Raw genomic sequence first — 17,666 nt, 5'->3', positions numbered from 1 at the left:
TGCGTTATTGGAGTGTCAGTACTGAGGGTGTTCTGCATTATTGGAGTGACAGTACTGAGGGAGTTCTGTGTTATTGGAGTGTCAGTACTTTGGGATTTCTGCATTATTGGATTGTCAGTACTGAGGGTGTTCTGCATTATTGGAGTGTCAGTACTGAGGGAGTTCTGTGTTATTGGAGTGTCATTACTGAGTGAGTTCTGCAATATTGGAGTGTCAGTACTGAGGGAGTTCTGCATTTTTGGAATGTCAGTACTGTGGGAGTTCTGCATTATTGGAGGGTCAGTACTGAGGGAGTTCTGTGTTATTGGAGTGTCATTACTGAGTGAGTTCTGCAATATTGGAGTGTCAGTACTGAGGGAGTTCTGCATTTTTGGAATGTCAGTACTGTGGGAGTTCTGCATTATTGGAGGGTCAGTACAGAGGGAGTTCTGCATTATTGGAGTGTCAGTACTGTGGGAGTTCTGCGATATTGGAGTGTCAGTACTGAGGGAGTTCTGCATTATTGGAGTGTCAGTACTGAGGGAGTTCTGTGTTATTGGAGTGTCAGTACAAAGGGAGTTCTGCATTATTGGAGTGTCAGTACTGAGGGAGTTCTGCGATATTGGAGTGTCAGTACTGAGGGAGTTCTGCATTATTGGAGTGTCAGTACTGTGGGAGTTCTGCATTATTGGAGTGTCAGTACTGAGGGTGTTCTGCATTATTGGAGTGTCAGTACTGAGGGAGTTCTGTGTTATTGGAGTGTCAGTACTGTGGGAGTTCTGCATTATTGAAGTGTCAGTACTGAGGGTGTTCTGCATTATTGGAGTGTCAATACTGAGGGAGTTCTGTGTTATTGGAGTGTCAGTACTGTGGGAGTTCTGCATTATTGAAGTGTCAGTACTGAGGGAGTTCTGCATTATTGGAGTGTCAGTACTGAGGGAGCTCTGTGTTATTGGAGTGTCAGTACTGAGGGAGTTCTGCATTATTGAAGTGTCAGTACTGAGGGTGTTATGTGTTATTGGAGTGTCAGTACTGAGGAAGTTCTGCGTTATTGGAGTGTCAGTACTGAGGGAGTACTGCATTATTGGAGTGTCAGTACTGAGGGAGTTCTGCGGTATTGGAGTGTCAGTACTGAGGGTGTTCTGTGTTATTGGAGTGTCATTACTGAGTGAGTTCTGCGTTATTGGAGAGTCAGTACTGAGGGTGTTTTGCATTCTTGGAGTGTCAGTATTGAGGGTGTTCTATGTTATTGGAGTGTCAGTACTGAGGGAGTTCTGCATTGTTGGAGTGTCAGTACTGAGGGTATTCTGCATCATTGTAGTGTCATTACTGAGGAAGTTCTGTATCATTGGAGTGTCAGTACTGAGGGTGTTCTGTGTTATTGGAGTGTCAGTACTGAGAGAGTTCTGCATTATTGGAGTGTCAGTACTGAGGGAGTTCTGCATTATTGGAGTGTCAGTACTGAGTGTGTTCTACGTTATTGGAGTGTCAGTAATGAGTGTGTTCTGCGTTATTGGAGTGTCAGTACTGAGGGAGTTCTGCATTATTGGAGTGTCAGTACTGAGGGAGTTCTGCGTTATTGGAGTGTCAGTACTGAAGGTGTTTTGCGTTATTGGAGTGTCAGTAATGAGTGTGTTCTGCGTGATTGGAGTGTCAGTACTGAGGGAGTTCTGCATTATTGGTGTGTCAGTACTGAGGGAGTTCTGCAATATTGGAGTGTCAGTACTGAGGGTGTTTTGCGTTATTGGAGTGTCAGTACTGAGGGAGTTCTGCATTATTGGAGTGTCAGTACTCAGGGTATTCTGCATCATTGTTGTGTCAGTACTGAGGGAGTTCTGTATCATTGGAGTGTCAGTACTGAGGGTGTTATGTGTTATTGGAGTGTCAGTACTGAGGGAGTTCTGCGTTATTGGAGTGTCAGTACTGAGGGAGTTCTGTGTTATTGGATTGTCAGTACTGTGGGATTTCTGCATTATTGGATTGTCAGTACTGAGGGTGTTCTGCATTATTGGACTGTCAATACTGAGGGAATCCTGTGTTATTGGAGTGTCAGTACTGAGGGAGTTCTGCATTTTTGGAATGTCAGTACTGAGGGAGTTCTGTGTTATTGGAGTGTCATTACTGAGGGAGTTCTGCAATATTGGAGTGTCAGTACTGAGGGTGTTTTGCATTATTGGAGTGTCAGTATTGAGGGTGTTCTATGTTATTGGAGTGTCAGTACTGAGAGAGTTCTGCATTATTAGAGTGTCAGTACTGAGGGTATTCTGCATCATTGTAGTGTCAGTACTCAGGGAGTTCTGTGTTATTGGAGTGTCAATACTGAGGGAATCCTGTGTTATTGGAGTGTCAGTACTGTGGGATTTCTGCATTATTGGATTGTCAGTACTGAGGGTGTTCTGCATTATTGGACTGTCAATACTGAGGGAATCCTGTGTTATTGGAGTGTCAGTACTGAGGGAGTTCTGCATTATTGGAGTGTCAGTACTGAGGGAGTTCTGTGTTATTGGAGTGTCATTACTGAGGGAGTTCTGCAATATTGGAGTGTCAGTACTGAGGGTGTTTTGCATTATTGGAGTGTCAGTATTGAGGGTGTTCTATGTTATTGGAGTGTTAGTACTGAGAGAGTTCTGCATTATTAGAGTGTCAGTACTGAGGGTATTCTGCATCATTGTAGTGTCAGTACTGAGGGAGTTCTGTGTTATTGGAGTGTCAGTCCTGAGAAAGTTCTGCATTATTGGAGTGTCTGTACTGAAGGTGTTCTGCATTATTGGAGTGTCAGTACTGAGGGAGTTCTGCGTTATTGGAGTGTCAGTACTGAGTGTTTTCTACGTTATTGGAGTGTCAGTAATGAGTGTGTTCTGCGTTATTGGAGTGTCAATACTGAGGGAGTTCTGCATTATTGGAGTGTCAGTACTGAGGGAGTTCTGCGTTATTGGAGTGTCAGTACTGAAGGAGTTCTGCATTTTTGGAGTGTCAGTACTGTGGGAGTTCTGCATTATTGGTGTGTCAGTACAGAGGGAGTTCTGCATTATTGGAGTGTCAGTACTGAGGGAGTTCTGCATTATTGGAGTGTCAGTACTGAGGGAGTTCTGCATTATTGGAGTGTCAATACTGAGAGAGTTCTGTGTAATTGGAGTGTCAGTACTGAGGGAGTTCTGCATTATTGAAGTGACAGTACTGAGGGAGTTCTGCATTATTGGAGTGTCAGTACTGTGGGAGTTCTGCATTATTGAAGTGTCAGTATTGATGGAGTTCTGCATTATTGGAGTGTCAACACTGAGGGAGTTCTACGTTATTGGAGTGTCAGTAATGAGTGTGTTTTGCATTATTGGAGTGTCAGTACTGAGGGAGTTCTGCGTTATTGGAGTGTCAGTACTGAGTGTGTTCTGCGTTATTGGAGTGTCTGTACTGAGGGAGTTCTGCGTTATTGGAGTGTCAGTACTGAGTGTATTCTGCGTTATTGGAGTGTCAGTACTTAGGGAGTTCTGCATTATTGGAGTGGCAGTACTGAGGGAGTTCTGCGTTATTGGAGTGTCAGTACTGAGGGTGTTCTGCGTTATTGGAGTGTTAGTACTGAGGGAGTTCTGTGTTATTGGAGTGTCAGTACTGTGGGATTTCTGCATTATTGGATTGTCAGTACTGAGGGTGTTCTGTGTTATTGGAGTGTCAGTACTGAGGGAGTTCTGTGTTATTGGAGTGTCAGTACTGAGGGTGTTCTGCATTATTGGACTGTCAGTACTGAGGAAGTTCTGTGTTATTGGAGTGTCAGTACTGAGTGAGTTCTGCAATATTGGAGTGTCAGTACTGAGGGTGTTTTGCATTATTGGAGTGTCAGTATTGAGGGTGTTCTATGTTATTGGAGTGTCAGTAATGTGGGAGTTCTGCATTATTGAAGTGTCAGTACTGAGGGTGTTTTGCATTATTGGAGTGTCAATACTGAGGGAGTTCTGTGTTATTAGAGTGTCAGTACTGAGGGAGTTCTGCATTATTGAAGTGTCAGTACTGAGGGAGTTCTGCATTATTGGAGTGTCAGTACTGAGGGAGTTCTGCATTATTGGAGTGTCAATACTGAGGGAGTTCTGTGTAATTGGAGTGTCAGTACTGAGGGAGTTCTGCATTATTGAAGTGTCAGTACTGAGGGAGTTCTGCATTATTGGAGTGTCAATACTGAGGGAGTTCTGCATTATTGAAGTGTCAGTACTGAGGGAGTTCTGCATTATTGGAATGTCAATACTGAGGGAGTTCTGTGTTATTGGAGTGTCAGTACTGAGGGTGTTTTGCGTTATTGGAGTGTCACTCCTGAGGGTGTTTTATATTATTGGAGTGTCAGTACTGAGGGAGTTCTGTGTTATTGGAGTGTCAGTACTGAGGGAGTTCTGCATTATTGGAGTGTCAGTACTGAGGGAGTTCTGCATTATTGGAGTGTCAGTACTCAGGGTATTCTGCATCATTGTAGTGTCAGTACTGAGGGAGTTCTGTATCATTGGAGTGTCAGTACTGAGGGTGTTATGTGTTATTGGAGTGTCAGTCCTGAGGGAGTTCTGCATTATTGGAGTGTCAGTACTGAGTGTGTTCTACGTTATTGGAGTGTCAGGAATGAGTGTGTTCTGCGTGATTGGAGTGTCAGTACTGAGGGAGTTCTGCATTATTGGAGTGTCAGTACTGAGGGAATTCTGCGTTATTGGAGTGTCAGTACTGAGGGAGTTCTGCGTTATTGGAGTGTCAGTACTGAGGGAGTTCTGCGTTATTGGAGTGTCAGTACTGAGTGTGTTCTGCGTTATTGGAGTGTCAGTACTTAGGGAGTTCTGTATTATTGGAGTGTCAGTACTGAGGGAGTTCTGCGTTATTGGAGTGTCAGTACTGAGGGTGTTCTGCATTATTGGAGTGACAGTACTGAGGGAGTTCTGTGTTATTGGAGTGTCAGTACTTTGGGATTTCTGCATTATTGGATTGTCAGTACTGAGGGTGTTCTGCATTATTGGAGTGTCAGTACTGAGGGAGTTCTGTGTTATTGGAGTGTCATTACTGAGTGAGTTCTGCAATATTGGAGTGTCAGTACTGAGGGAGTTCTGCATTTTTGGAATGTCAGTACTGTGGGAGTTCTGCATTATTGGAGGGTCAGTACTGAGGGAGTTCTGTGTTATTGGAGTGTCATTACTGAGTGAGTTCTGCAATATTGGAGTGTCAGTACTGAGGGAGTTCTGCATTTTTGGAATGTCAGTACTGTGGGAGTTCTGCATTATTGGAGGGTCAGTACAAAGGGAGTTCTGCATTATTGGAGTGTCAGTACTGTGGGAGTTCTGCGATATTGGAGTGTCAGTACTGAGGGAGTTCTGCATTATTGGAGTGTCAGTACTGAGGGAGTTCTGTGTTATTGGAGTGTCAGTACAAAGGGAGTTCTGCATTATTGGAGTGTCAGTACTGAGGGAGTTCTGCGATATTGGAGTGTCAGTACTGAGTGTGTTCTACGTTATTGGAGTGTCAGTAATGAGTGTGTTCTGCGTTATTGGAGTGTCAGTACTGAGGGAGTTCTGCATTATTGGAGTGTCAGTACTGAGGGAGTTCTGCGTTATTGGAGTGTCAGTACTGAAGGTGTTTTGCGTTATTGGAGTGTCAGTAATGAGTGTGTTCTGCGTGATTGGAGTGTCAGTACTGAGGGAGTTCTGCATTATTGGTGTGTCAGTACTGAGGGAGTTCTGCATTATTGAAGTGTCAGTACTGAGGGAGTTCTGCATTATTGGAGTGTCAGTACTGAGGGAGCTCTGTGTTATTGGAGTGTCAGTACTGAGGGAGTTCTGCATTATTGAAGTGTCAGTACTGAGGGTGTTCTGCATTATTGGAGTGTCAGTACTGAGGGAGTTCTACATTATTGGAGTGTCAATACTGAGGGAGTTCTGTGTTATTGGAGTGTCAGTACTGAGGGAGTTCTGTGTTATTGGAGTGTCAGTACTGAGGGAGTTCTACATTATTGGAGTGTCAATACTGAGGGAGTTCTGTGTTATTGGAGTGTCAGTACAGAGGGAGTTCTGCATTTTTGGAGTGTCAGTACTGTGGGAGTTCTGCATTATTGAACTGTCAGTACTGAGGGTGTTCTACGTTATTGGAGTGTCAGTAATGAGTGTGTTCTGCGTGACTGGAGTGTCAGTGCTGAGGGAGTTCTGCATTATTGGAGTGTCAGTACTGAGGGAGTTCTGAGTTATTGGAGTGTCAGTACTGAGTGTGTTCTGCGTTATTGGAGTGTCAGTACTTAGGGAGTTCTGCGATATTGGAGTGTCAGTACTGAGGGAGTTCTGCGATATTGGAGTGTCAGTACTGACGGAGTTCTGTGTTATTGGAGTGTCAGTACTGAGGGTGTTCTGCATTTTTGGAGTGTCAGTACTGTGGGAGTTCTGCATTATTGGTGTGTCAGTACAGAGGGAGTTCTGCGATATTGGAGTGTCAGTACTGAGGGAGTTCTGCATTATTGGAGTGTCAGTACTGAGGGAGTTCTGTGTTAATGGAGTGTCAGTACTGTGGGAGTTCTGCATTATTGAAGTGTCATTACTTAGGGTGTTCTGCATTATTGGAGTGTCAGTACTGAGGGAGTTCTGCATTATTGGAGTGTCAGTACAGAGGGAGTTCTCCATTATTGAAGTGTCAGTACTGAGGGAGTTCTGCATTATTGGAGTGTCAGTACTGAGGGAGTTCTGCATTATTGAAGTGTCAGTACTGAGGGAGTTCTGCATTATTGGAGTGTCAGTACTGAGGGAGTTCTGCGTTGTTGGAGTGTCAATACTGAGGGGGTTCTGTGTTATTGGAGTGTCAGTACTGAGGGTGTTTTGCGTTATTGGAGAGTCAGTCCTGAGGGTGTTCTATATTATTGGAGTGTCAGTACTGTGGGAGTTCTGCATTATTGGAGTGTCAGTACTGAGGGTGTTCTGCATTATTTGAGTGTCAATACTGAGGGAGTTCTTTGTTATTGAGTGTCAGTACTGAGGGAGTTCTGCATTATTGGAGTGTCAATACTGAGGGAGTTCTGTGTTATTGGAGTGTCAGTACTGAGGGTTTTTGCGTTATTGGAGTGTCACTCCTGAGGGTGTTCGATATTATTGGAGTGTCAGTACTGAGGGAGTTCTGTGTTATTGGAGTGTCAGTACTGAGGGAGTTCTGCATTATTGGAGTGTCAGTACTGAGGGAGTTCTGCATTATTGGAGTGTCAGTACTCAGGGTATTCTGCATCATTGTAGTGTCAGTACTGAGGGAGATCTGTATCATTGGAGTGTCAGTACTGAGGGTGTTATGTGTTATTGGAGTGTCAGTCCTGAGGGATGTCTGCATTATTGGAGTGTCTGTACTGAGTGTGTTCTACGTTATTGGAGTGTCAGTAATGAGTGTGTTCTGCGTGACTGGAGTGTCAGTACTGAGGGAGTTCTGCATTATTGGAGTGTCAGTACTGAGGGAGTTCTGAGTTATTGGAGTGTCAGTACTGAGTGTGTTCTGCGTTATTGGAGTGTCAGTACTTAGGGAGTTCTGCGTTATTGGAGTGTCTGTACTGAGGGAGTTCTGCGTTATTGGAGTGTCAGTACTGAGGGTGTTCTGCATTATTGGAGTGTCAGTACTGAGGGAGTTCTGTGTTATTGGAGTGTCATTACTGAGTGAGTTCTGCATTATTGAAGTGTCAGTACTGAGTGTGTTCTGCGATATTGGAGTGTCAGTACTTAGGGTGTTTTGCATTATTGAAGTGTCAGTATTGAGGGTGTTCTGCATTATTGGAGTGTCAGTACTGAGGGAGTTCTGCATTTTTGGAATGCCAGTACTGAGGGAGTTCTGCGATATTGGAGTGTCAGTACTGAGGGAGTTCTGCATTATTGGAGTGTCAGTACTGAGGGAGTTCTGCATTATTGGAGTGTCAGTACTGAGGGTGTTTTGCGTTATTGGAGTGTCAGTACTGAGGGAGTTCTGTGTTATTGGAGTGTCAGTACTGAGGGTGTTCTGCATTATTGGAGTGTCAGTACTGAGGGTGTTCTGCATTATTGGAGTGTCAGTACTGAGGGAGTTCTACATTATTGAAGTGTCAGTACTGAGGGAGTTCTGTGTTATTGGAGTGTCAGTACTGAGGGTGTTTTGCGTTATTGGAGTGTCAGTACTGAGGGTGTTCTATATTATTGGAGTGTCAGTACTGAGGGTGTTCTGCATTATTGGAGTGTCAGTACTGAGGGAGTTCTGCGTTATTGCAATGTCAGTACTGAGGGAGTTGTGCATTATTGGAGTGTCAGTACTGAGGGTGTTTTGCGTTATTGGAGTGTCAGTACTGAGGGTGTTCTATGTTATTGGAGTGTCAGTACTGAGGGAGTTCTGCATTATTGGAGTGTCAGTACTGAGGGAGTTCTGCAATATTGGAGTGTCAGTACTGAGGGTGTTTTGCGTTATTGGAGTGTCAGTACTGAGGGTGTTCTATGTTATTGGAGTGTCAGTACTGAGGGAGTTCTGCATTATTGGAGTGTCAGTACTCAGGGTATTCTGCATCATTGTATTGTCAGTACTGAGGGAGTTCTGTATCATTGGAGTGTCAGTACTGAGGGTGTTCTGTGTTATTGGAGTGTCAGTACTGAGGGAGTTCTGCATTATTGGAGTGTCAGTACTCAGGGTATTCTGCATCATTGTAGTGTCAGTACTGAGGGAGTTCTGTATCATTGGAGTGTCAGTACTGAGGTTGTTCTGTGTTATTGGAGTGTCAGTACTGAAGGTGTTCTGCATTATTGGAGTGTCAGTACCGATGGAGTTCTGCGTTATTGGAGTGTCAGTACTGAGTGTGTTCTGCATTATTGGAGTGTCAGTACTGAGGGAGTTCTGCGTTATTGGAGTGTCAGTACTGAGTGTGTTCTGCGTTATTGGAGTGTCAGTAGTGAGGGAGTTCTGTGTTATTGGAGTGTCAGTACTGAGGGAGTTCTGCATTATTGGAGTGTCAGTACTGAGGGAGTTCTGCATTATTGGAGTGTCAGTACTCAGGGTATTCTGCATCATTGTAGTGTCAGTACTGAGGGAGATCTGTATCATTGGAGTGTCAGTACTGAGGGTGTTATGTGTTATTGGAGTGTCAGTCCTGAGGGAGTTCTGCATTATTGGAGTGTCTGTACTGAGTGTGTTCTACGTTATTGGAGTGTCAGTAATGAGTGTGTTCTGCGTGACTGGAGTGTCAGTACTGAGGGAGTTCTGCATTATTGGAGTGTCAGTACTGAGGGAGTTCTGAGTTATTGGAGTGTCAGTACTGAGTGTGTTCTGCGTTATTGGAGTGTCAGTACTTAGGGAGTTCTGCGTTATTGGAGTGTCTGTACTGAGGGAGTTCTGCGTTATTGGAGTGTCAGTACTGAGGGTGTTCTGCATTATTGGAGTGTCAGTACTGAGGGAGTTCTGTGTTATTGGAGTGTCATTACTGAGTGAGTTCTGCATTATTGAAGTGTCAGTACTGAGTGTGTTCTGCGATATTGGAGTGTCAGTACTTAGGGTGTTTTGCATTATTGAAGTGTCAGTATTGAGGGTGTTCTGCATTATTGGAGTGTCAGTACTGAGGGAGTTCTGCATTTTTGGAATGCCAGTACTGAGGGAGTTCTGCGATATTGGAGTGTCAGTACTGAGGGAGTTCTGCATTATTGGAGTGTCAGTACTGAGGGAGTTCTGCATTATTGGAGTGTCAGTACTGAGGGTGTTTTGCGTTATTGGAGTGTCAGTACTGAGGGAGTTCTGTGTTATTGGAGTGTCAGTACTGAGGGTGTTCTGCATTATTGGAGTGTCAGTACTGAGGGTGTTCTGCATTATTGGAGTGTCAGTACTGAGGGAGTTCTACATTATTGAAGTGTCAGTACTGAGGGAGTTCTGTGTTATTGGAGTGTCAGTACTGAGGGTGTTTTGCGTTATTGGAGTGTCAGTACTGAGGGTGTTCTATATTATTGGAGTGTCAGTACTGAGGGTGTTCTGCATTATTGGAGTGTCAGTACTGAGGGAGTTCTGCGTTATTGCAGTGTCAGTACTGAGGGAGTTGTGCATTATTGGAGTGTCAGTACTGAGGGTGTTTTGCGTTATTGGAGTGTCAGTACTGAGGGTGTTCTATGTTATTGGAGTGTCAGTACTGAGGGAGTTCTGCATTATTGGAGTGTCAGTACTGAGGGAGTTCTGCAATATTGGAGTGTCAGTACTGAGGGTGTTTTGCGTTATTGGAGTGTCAGTACTGAGGGTGTTCTATGTTATTGGAGTGTCAGTACTGAGGGAGTTCTGCATTATTGGAGTGTCAGTACTCAGGGTATTCTGCATCATTGTATTGTCAGTACTGAGGGAGTTCTGTATCATTGGAGTGTCAGTACTGAGGGTGTTCTGTGTTATTGGAGTGTCAGTACTGAGGGAGTTCTGCATTATTGGAGTGTCAGTACTGAGGGAGTTCTGTATCATTGGAGTGTCAGTACTGAGGTTGTTCTGTGTTATTGGAGTGTCAGTACTGATGGTGTTCTGCATTATTGGAGTGTCAGTACCGATGGAGTTCTGCGTTATTGGAGTGTCAGTACTGAGTGTGTTCTGCATTATTGGAGTGTCAGTACTGAGGGAGTTCTGCGTTATTGGAGTGTCAGTACTGAGTGTGTTCTGCGTTATTGGAGTGTCAGTAGTGAGGGAGTTCTGCGTTATTGGAGTGTCAGAACTGAGTGTGTTCTGCGTTATTGGAGTGTCAGTACTTAGGGAGTTCTGCATTATTTGAGTGTCAGTACTGAGGGAGTTCTGCGTTGTTGGAGTGTCAGTACTGAGGGTGTTCTGCGTTATTGGAGTGTCAGTACTGAGGGAGTTCTGCGTTATTGGAGTGTCAGTACTGAGGTTGTTCTGCGTTATGAGTGTCAGTACTGAGGGAGTTCTGCGTTATTGGAGTGTCAGTACTGAGGGAGTTCTGCATTATTGGATTATCAATACTGCGGGTGTTCTGCGTTATTGGATTGTCAGTCCTGAGGGTGTTCTGCGTTATTGGAGTGTCAGTACTGAGGGAGTTCTATGTTATTGGAGTGTCAATACTGAGGCTGTTTTATGTTATTGGAGTGTCCATACTGAGGGTGTTCTATGTTATTGGAGTGTCAGTACTGAGGGTGTTCTGCGTTATTGGAGTGTCAGTACTGAGGGAGTTCTATGTTATTGGAGTGTCAGTACTGAGGATGTTCTGCATTATTGGAGAAGCCCATTTCATTAGGACTCAAATTCACCAAAACGTGGAAAGAAAAGATATTGCAAACACAGACGTTAGTAATGATGGAGTTCTAAATTATTGGAGTGTGCATGCTCCGTTGTTGAATTATATTCTAAATGGAGATTTTTGGACCTTTGACAAATCGAGGAGTGGGGTCATGTGGGAATGTGAAATTGACATCACCGGATCTCATTGAATGGTGGTAGAGACACCAAGGACATAATCCTGGCCCTGTTTCTTGTCACGGGCTCCCAAACTCTGTTCTTATGTTCATATGTCAAAGACAAAAACCTAGATACAGGTATTTTCTTTAAATTGTGCACTGTAATTGCTCCGGCACGCCATGAGATGGCACTGCACCACAGACAACATGTATCATTTTCTCTGAACAGCCTGTTCAGAAATGTTAATCTGGATTAGTGGTGCTGGAAGAGCACAGCGGTTCAGGCAGCATCCAAGGTTCAGAAATGTTGTTGCGTTGCACATCTCTGGTGCTGGTGGGTCTTGAACCCAGGCCTCCCAGTCCAGATAGGAACACAACCACTGCACCACAATATATTCTAAGGTCAAGCCCCCTATCCTTGCCCCAGGTGACCAAGTCTTACGATGGAGGCTGTTGAGCTCAGGTTCTTATCTGTGCCCGCACTTTGAAACAGCTACCTAATTTGGATGTTTGGTGTTATGTCTGAAAGCAAATTTCTGACAGCTGTCTTGTTTTCATTTTAAAGGTAGCGGATTTTGATTTCTCTCCAATGTCAGACAAGTCTGTGAAGGAAGCTTGGGCTCCATCTCGAAGGACCGTTCACCTCTGCTGCATCCCCTGTGGCCATCGGAAGCACAAGTCACACAGCCTCAGTCGTAGAGAAGTCCATTCGCTCCTGAAATTCAGTCACACCCAAATCCAGGCTTACAGCCAAGGACCTGGAATGTGTTCCTCCAGTCCGTTATGAAGTCACTTTGTTTTACTTTGCTGAACAATCTTTATCAAGTGCCAGACATGGATTAAACTACTGATAGTTGTGTGCCCTCCATTTCAGTACAGTATCAAGGATGTGCTGCCCTGCTGGAGAAGCCAACTTTCAGATGAAACTTTAACACTGTTTGCTCTGTCAGGTGCTGGGGCGCTACTTTGCAGAACAGCAGAGGGTTACTCTGTGGTATCCTAAACAATATATATCCCATGGCCAGTACTGAATAAAGAAAATCTGTACATTGTCAAATTAATGTCTGTTAGAGCTTGAAGTGCAGGCTGGGCTGATTGGCCATGGGAAATGCAGGGTTATGGGGTGGGGTTCTCAGTTTGGGTGGGATACATTCTGTAGGGTTGGTGTAGTCTTGATGGGCTGAATGGCCTCTTTCTGCACTGTAGGGATTCTATGAATATTCAATGCCTTGTTTCCTACATTAACAATATGTCAATATGTTGTAATTAACTGCAAAGCAGATTGAGACATGCTGAAGTTGTGAAAGGTGCTATATAAATTCAAATTCTGTCTTCTGCCTGTTAGCCCAATTCATGCCTATTCTTTTTTGCAGTTTTAACAGACCTGGGAATAACTGCTTTAAGTGCCTGACAGCTTTAAAGTGCTGGAATATAGCTGGCCATTTACAGAACATTGTAACACTTGATCTCTCTTTAATGCTGGCTCAGTGGCACTGTCGTCAAGTTTCTCCTTGCCATTGGCCATTCTAATCCAAACTCACAGACTTCAATCTAGGCTGACAGCTCCCCACCCCCCAACACACACACACATACACACACTCACACACCAGTCACATTTACAACACTGTTCATTCAAATTCAACAGGTGAAGAAAAGCAGGCAAATTATTCTCTGCGCTGCTTTGCAGTTCAGGGAGAGTTCAAGAATGCAAAAGCCTGGAAGTTCAATTTGTTCTCATTAATTCTACCACCAGCTGTGATTTAGCCAATAGCATTTCTGCCTTAGAGTCAGAAACTGGTATATGCAAAGATCAAGGCTAGACCTTTAGTTTCTAGCCCGAGGGAGTGCTGCATTGTTGGAAATGCTGTCTTTCAGAAGAATCTTTAAACTAAGGCTCTGACTGGACTGATTGTAAACGATCCTGTGATACTTTGCAAAAGAAGAGCAGGGGAGGTTATTCAAGGTGTCCTGGTGAATATTTGGCCTCCAATCGACATCACAAAAACAGACAGACTACTTGGTCGTAAGGCTTGCTGTGTGCAAATTGGTTGCCACCCTTCCCACTTATTAGCATGGATATCGCTTCCAAAGTAATTCATTTGGTGTAAAGCATACCGTGCTCTTGAGAATCACAATCAAGTGTGTGTCTTTCTTCCTTTCTTTCAAAAATACTTGTCTCGGAGATGTTCTGTGACTATAGAAAGTACTATTTAAATGCACTTTTTCTTTATGCAATCAATAGCAGTAAAGAGTTGTGAGAAACAGAACTCACTCATAAATCAGCCTGAGACAAAGTCTTGGAAACAAAAACAATTTATTACAGCCTTGCAAGAATCGGACACTTCTGCAATCAAGCAGAAATGCACGCGAAAACAGAGCATGTTAGCTTTCTTGTTCAGTTTACAAGTTGCGGAATCACGCCTCCCTTTTCCCATCCTATCATATGCCAATTACCTCACTTGTTAGTTATTTTCTTATCTGGCCATCTTGCTATCCTTGTCTGCATTCTTTGTTCCTTGTTTGTTACAGATTGTTCTTTGATCCAGTTTCTCTTATTGTACTATAAGCTTTATTGTGAAATGCCCCTGCTGCTTCTTTTTGTGGTCAACTACAACACTTTAAAGTTATTTCCTAGCTTAAAACTATTTTCTTTAAAAGACCCTCCATATTCATTAAAGTCTTAGCCTTAAGTATGCTACATGCTACAAGAATTAACACCCCAACCCCACCCTGCAAAAACAACACTTCTAATCTCCCACAATTCCCCCTTTTTCTTTTTTTAAAAACTGTTGTTTCTGCACTTATTAAGTCTCCTTTAATCCATTTTCTTAGGTTCTGCTCTCTTACACCTTTTGGCAATGGGGTTCACAATCTTACATTTTACATTTGTGTTGTTCGTGCCTCGAACTCTAGAAACATTCTTTGACTTTCTCTTTGTTGCATATCACCTGCTGATTGTAAAAGCATCTGATGATTTATTTGGGTTCCTTAGCCAAGGGATGTCATCAGTCGGCTCATTACACATTTTAGGTCATTGAACCCTACCACCAGACCCACTAATATCAATAATCCATAGATAGCTAGATTGACTAACCACCTTCCCCAAGCAGTCAATCCCCAATTCCCCCATTCCCATCCTTTTTCGTTCCAGTACCGATTACCGGCCTCCCTTATCCTGGCGATTTTGTCTCGCACATGTTTGGAGATATCAGTAATGTTAGAGGAGACCTCAGGTATGTACATACAACATTCCTCTCCAATTCGTGCACAGGTACCACCTTTCTCTGCTAGAATATAATCCAGAGCCATCCTATTCTGAAGAGTCGTTAGCCTAGTGGCAATCATTTCGGTCGTTATGGCTGCTTCTTGGGATTGGGTTTCAGCCAACGCATCAGCAGTATTGTTGGCCAACTCTTTCAGGGAAGCCGCTAACTTTTGTATTTCTACTCCTGCTCGAGTGGTCCCATACATAGGTATCAAAGTTCAGAGGAGGCGATCTCCTTCGGTTACTTTCCGGGTTACTCTCCTTCCTCCCTGTTTATTCCGAGGTATTTTGGGGGATCTCTTTAACAGCCTCAAGTGGGGAATTATATAGGTGAGGTAGCAGCAGCCACTCCAGCCTTTCTGGCTTTGAGGCAGTGTTTGATCAACATCATAACATGCATGCATTCCTCTACATTCAGTCATGCGAATGTATTTCTCCCTGGGAATAAATGGATAGGCCTTCAGGCGGCATACCCAATATGTTCCGTTTAATATTTGGGGAATGGTCGTGGCAGTGGCTTGACTGCTGTAGACACAAGATGATTTTCCTAATCAGAAGGGTGTGGTTTCATTCTGATTACAGAAACAAGTGGTATTTACTGCTCGTTTCGGGGGGAAAACTCTAAGGCTATCGATAGCACCTAGAGTTTTCAGGGCTGGTCGAGGGAACCATCCTGCAAAGTTATAATTACCCCTTTCAAATCTCCAAGTTGTATCATTTGAGCCTGAGTCAAATTGTTGTATATCGTACACTTCTCTTTTGGTAAGTGGTATTGCCGTGTGAGGAATTCCGGATTCCCCATGGTGTGGGATCTCAGCACATACCCAACAGTCGGTATGCCCCTCTAGTTTAGCATAATTCTGACATAAAGCGGTAAAATGATTTTTCCCCCCACCTTGGCAGCTGGCGCCAATATTATCATGACATTATAAAGCTGACCATTCATTTCAGCTCACAACCCTATCTGTCTGTTCCCTAATCCTTTAAATACCAGGGAGGAGTGAGTCCATGCAACACTTACAATTTTTTTGGGATACAGTTTTTTTAACCAATACTTAATAGTCTCTTATGTCAGTCCATTCTTTTTACTCAGCTTGATTTTCAGAGGGTTGTCTGTAGGATGTGCTTGCCACTCTGCCGGAGGGGAAGGAGTGTCCACCGGGCCCTTAACACAAGTGTGATGACTCCACCCTTTTTCAGCAGTTCGGACGGCTGTTTCAGTAGTCAGGAGGGTTAGGAACGGTCCCTCCCAGCTTGAGTGCAGTTTGATATCTTTCCAGGTCTTTATCAGGACCCAATCACCCGGTCATATCTGATGTGCTGAGAACTCAAGTGGAGGTCAACAGACCCTTCTTCCTAAGGACAGACAAAGAAGAGCCGAGCACCACAATATAGTTCTTTAAAAACTTATCATTGAACTCTACAGTTGGTAATTCCCCTCTTCCACCCAAGAAAGGTAATCCAAACATCATCTCATAAGGAGAGAGGCCTATATCACGTCTAGGCGCAGTCCTAATGCGTAGCAACACGATAGGTAAATATTTTGTCCATGGTAATCGAGTCTCTAGGACTAGCTTAGACAATTGCTTCATTCGTTCCACTCGTCCAGAGGAAGGCGGGTGCCAAGGAGTGTGGAATTCCCAAGAGATTTCTAATCCCGCCATTACTTCTTGTAGGATCTTAGAGGTAAAATGGCTACCTTGGTCTGAATCTATACTTTCCACTACTCCATATCGAGAAATTACATGTTCTAAAAGAGTTTTCACTACTCCCTTCGAGGTAGCTGTGGACGTTGGAAATGCCTCCACCCACCCAGTTAGGTGATCCATTTGGACTAATAAGTACTTTTGTTTCCTTCCTGGGGGTAATTCTGTGTAATCTACCTGTATTTTTTGAAAAGGTCTTACCCCAGGGTTTCTTCCACCTCTTGGCCTCCCCTCTCTTTACTTTCTTATTAATCTTTTGGCAAGTCGGGCATCCTGCACATACCTGCTTGGCTAATGTGTATATCCCTTTACATCCGTACTTCCTTAACACTATGTCACACATAGCTTGGGAGCCCCAATGACTGCCTTGGTGCAAGGTGGTTAGGATGTTTCTCATGACTGGTTTACTTAATAACTCCCTTCCATCCAGGAGGATCTATCTTCCTTGGGTTGTCTTAGCCATCATTACAGTTACTGCACTATCCTCCACCCCAACTTTTAAGCCCAGCAATATAATCAAATCCCTACCTAATAGATTACTTCCAATGTCAGGAATATATAGTCATTGTCCTATCATTTCCTCATCATTTCTTCTAATTAGGATTGCAAAAATAGGCACCAAGAATTCTTCGTCTTTTACTCCGGAAACCTTAAGATACTCCTTAGTCAATTTAACGCTGGTAGGTCTAAAACTTAGGGATGCCCGTGCTGCTCCCGCGGCCACCAAAAATACTGCCTCCTCCCCTTCAGGTCCCACCTTTACATTTATCAAGGGTTCCCGGAAGGAGGAAGGAACCCCTGACTCCCCTAATCTTCATCTAAGGTCATTAGGGAAACGGCTTCCTTTTCTCGTGCTAATTCCGGGCATTCCCATTTAAAATGCCCCACTTTCCCGCAATGGTAACACCCTGCCTGTTGCCTCCTTTCCCGGGTATCTGACCCTTGTCTTTCGTGTCCTCCCCTACCCTTCCTGTTATCCCCTGATCCCATTCTCCTTTTTGTTATTTCTTCTACTGCCGCCACCATCATTTTGGCTTTCTGTTTCTGCTTCTCGTCTTCCCTTTTCACATACACTTTCTGTGCCTCACAAAACAGTTCTTCCATCTGTCTTTCACTCCATCCATCTAATTTCTGTAATTTCTTTTGTATGTCCGGCCATGATTTAGTTACAAACTGGACCTTTAAGAGTCCCTGTGCTATCGGATTATCGGGATCCATTCCCGAATACTTCCTTGTGGCCTCCTTGAGCCTTTTAAGAAATGCGGAAGGGGTTCCATCCTTCTCTTGTTGTACTTCAAAGGCCTTAACAAAGTTTGGTGATCTAGGTGCCGCCTCTTTAATTCCTAATATTACCAT

At 43.9% G+C, this 17,666-nt stretch overlaps 1 protein-coding gene and 1 pseudogene across 1 annotated transcript in view; one reads left to right on the top strand and one right to left on the bottom strand.

Moving 5' to 3' along the window:
* tmem130 (transmembrane protein 130) overlaps positions 1-12,670 on the top strand; it is an 80,987-nt gene extending 68,317 nt beyond the window's left edge. The window contains exon 8 of the mRNA XM_087998094.1: positions 11,905-12,670. Within this exon, the coding sequence (XP_087854220.1) occupies positions 11,905-12,126 (222 nt within the window). The 3' untranslated portion in view covers positions 12,127-12,670. The remainder of the gene's footprint in view (positions 1-11,904) is intronic.
* Positions 12,671-14,152: 1,482 nt separating this feature from the next.
* Positions 14,153-14,996, bottom strand: LOC148146614 (syncytin-2-like; annotated as a pseudogene).
* Positions 14,997-17,666: the final 2,670 nt, after the last annotated feature.

This window comes from Chiloscyllium plagiosum, unplaced genomic scaffold (assembly GCF_037043375.1).
Source record: "Chiloscyllium plagiosum isolate Xiang-an unplaced genomic scaffold, Cpla_swu_hap1 HiC_scaffold_20, whole genome shotgun sequence".
In the NCBI taxonomy this organism is placed as follows: domain Eukaryota; kingdom Metazoa; phylum Chordata; class Chondrichthyes; order Orectolobiformes; family Hemiscylliidae; genus Chiloscyllium; species Chiloscyllium plagiosum.
The sequence above is the reverse complement of the archived record's forward strand: the minus strand, read 5'-3'. Positions and strand labels throughout refer to the sequence as shown.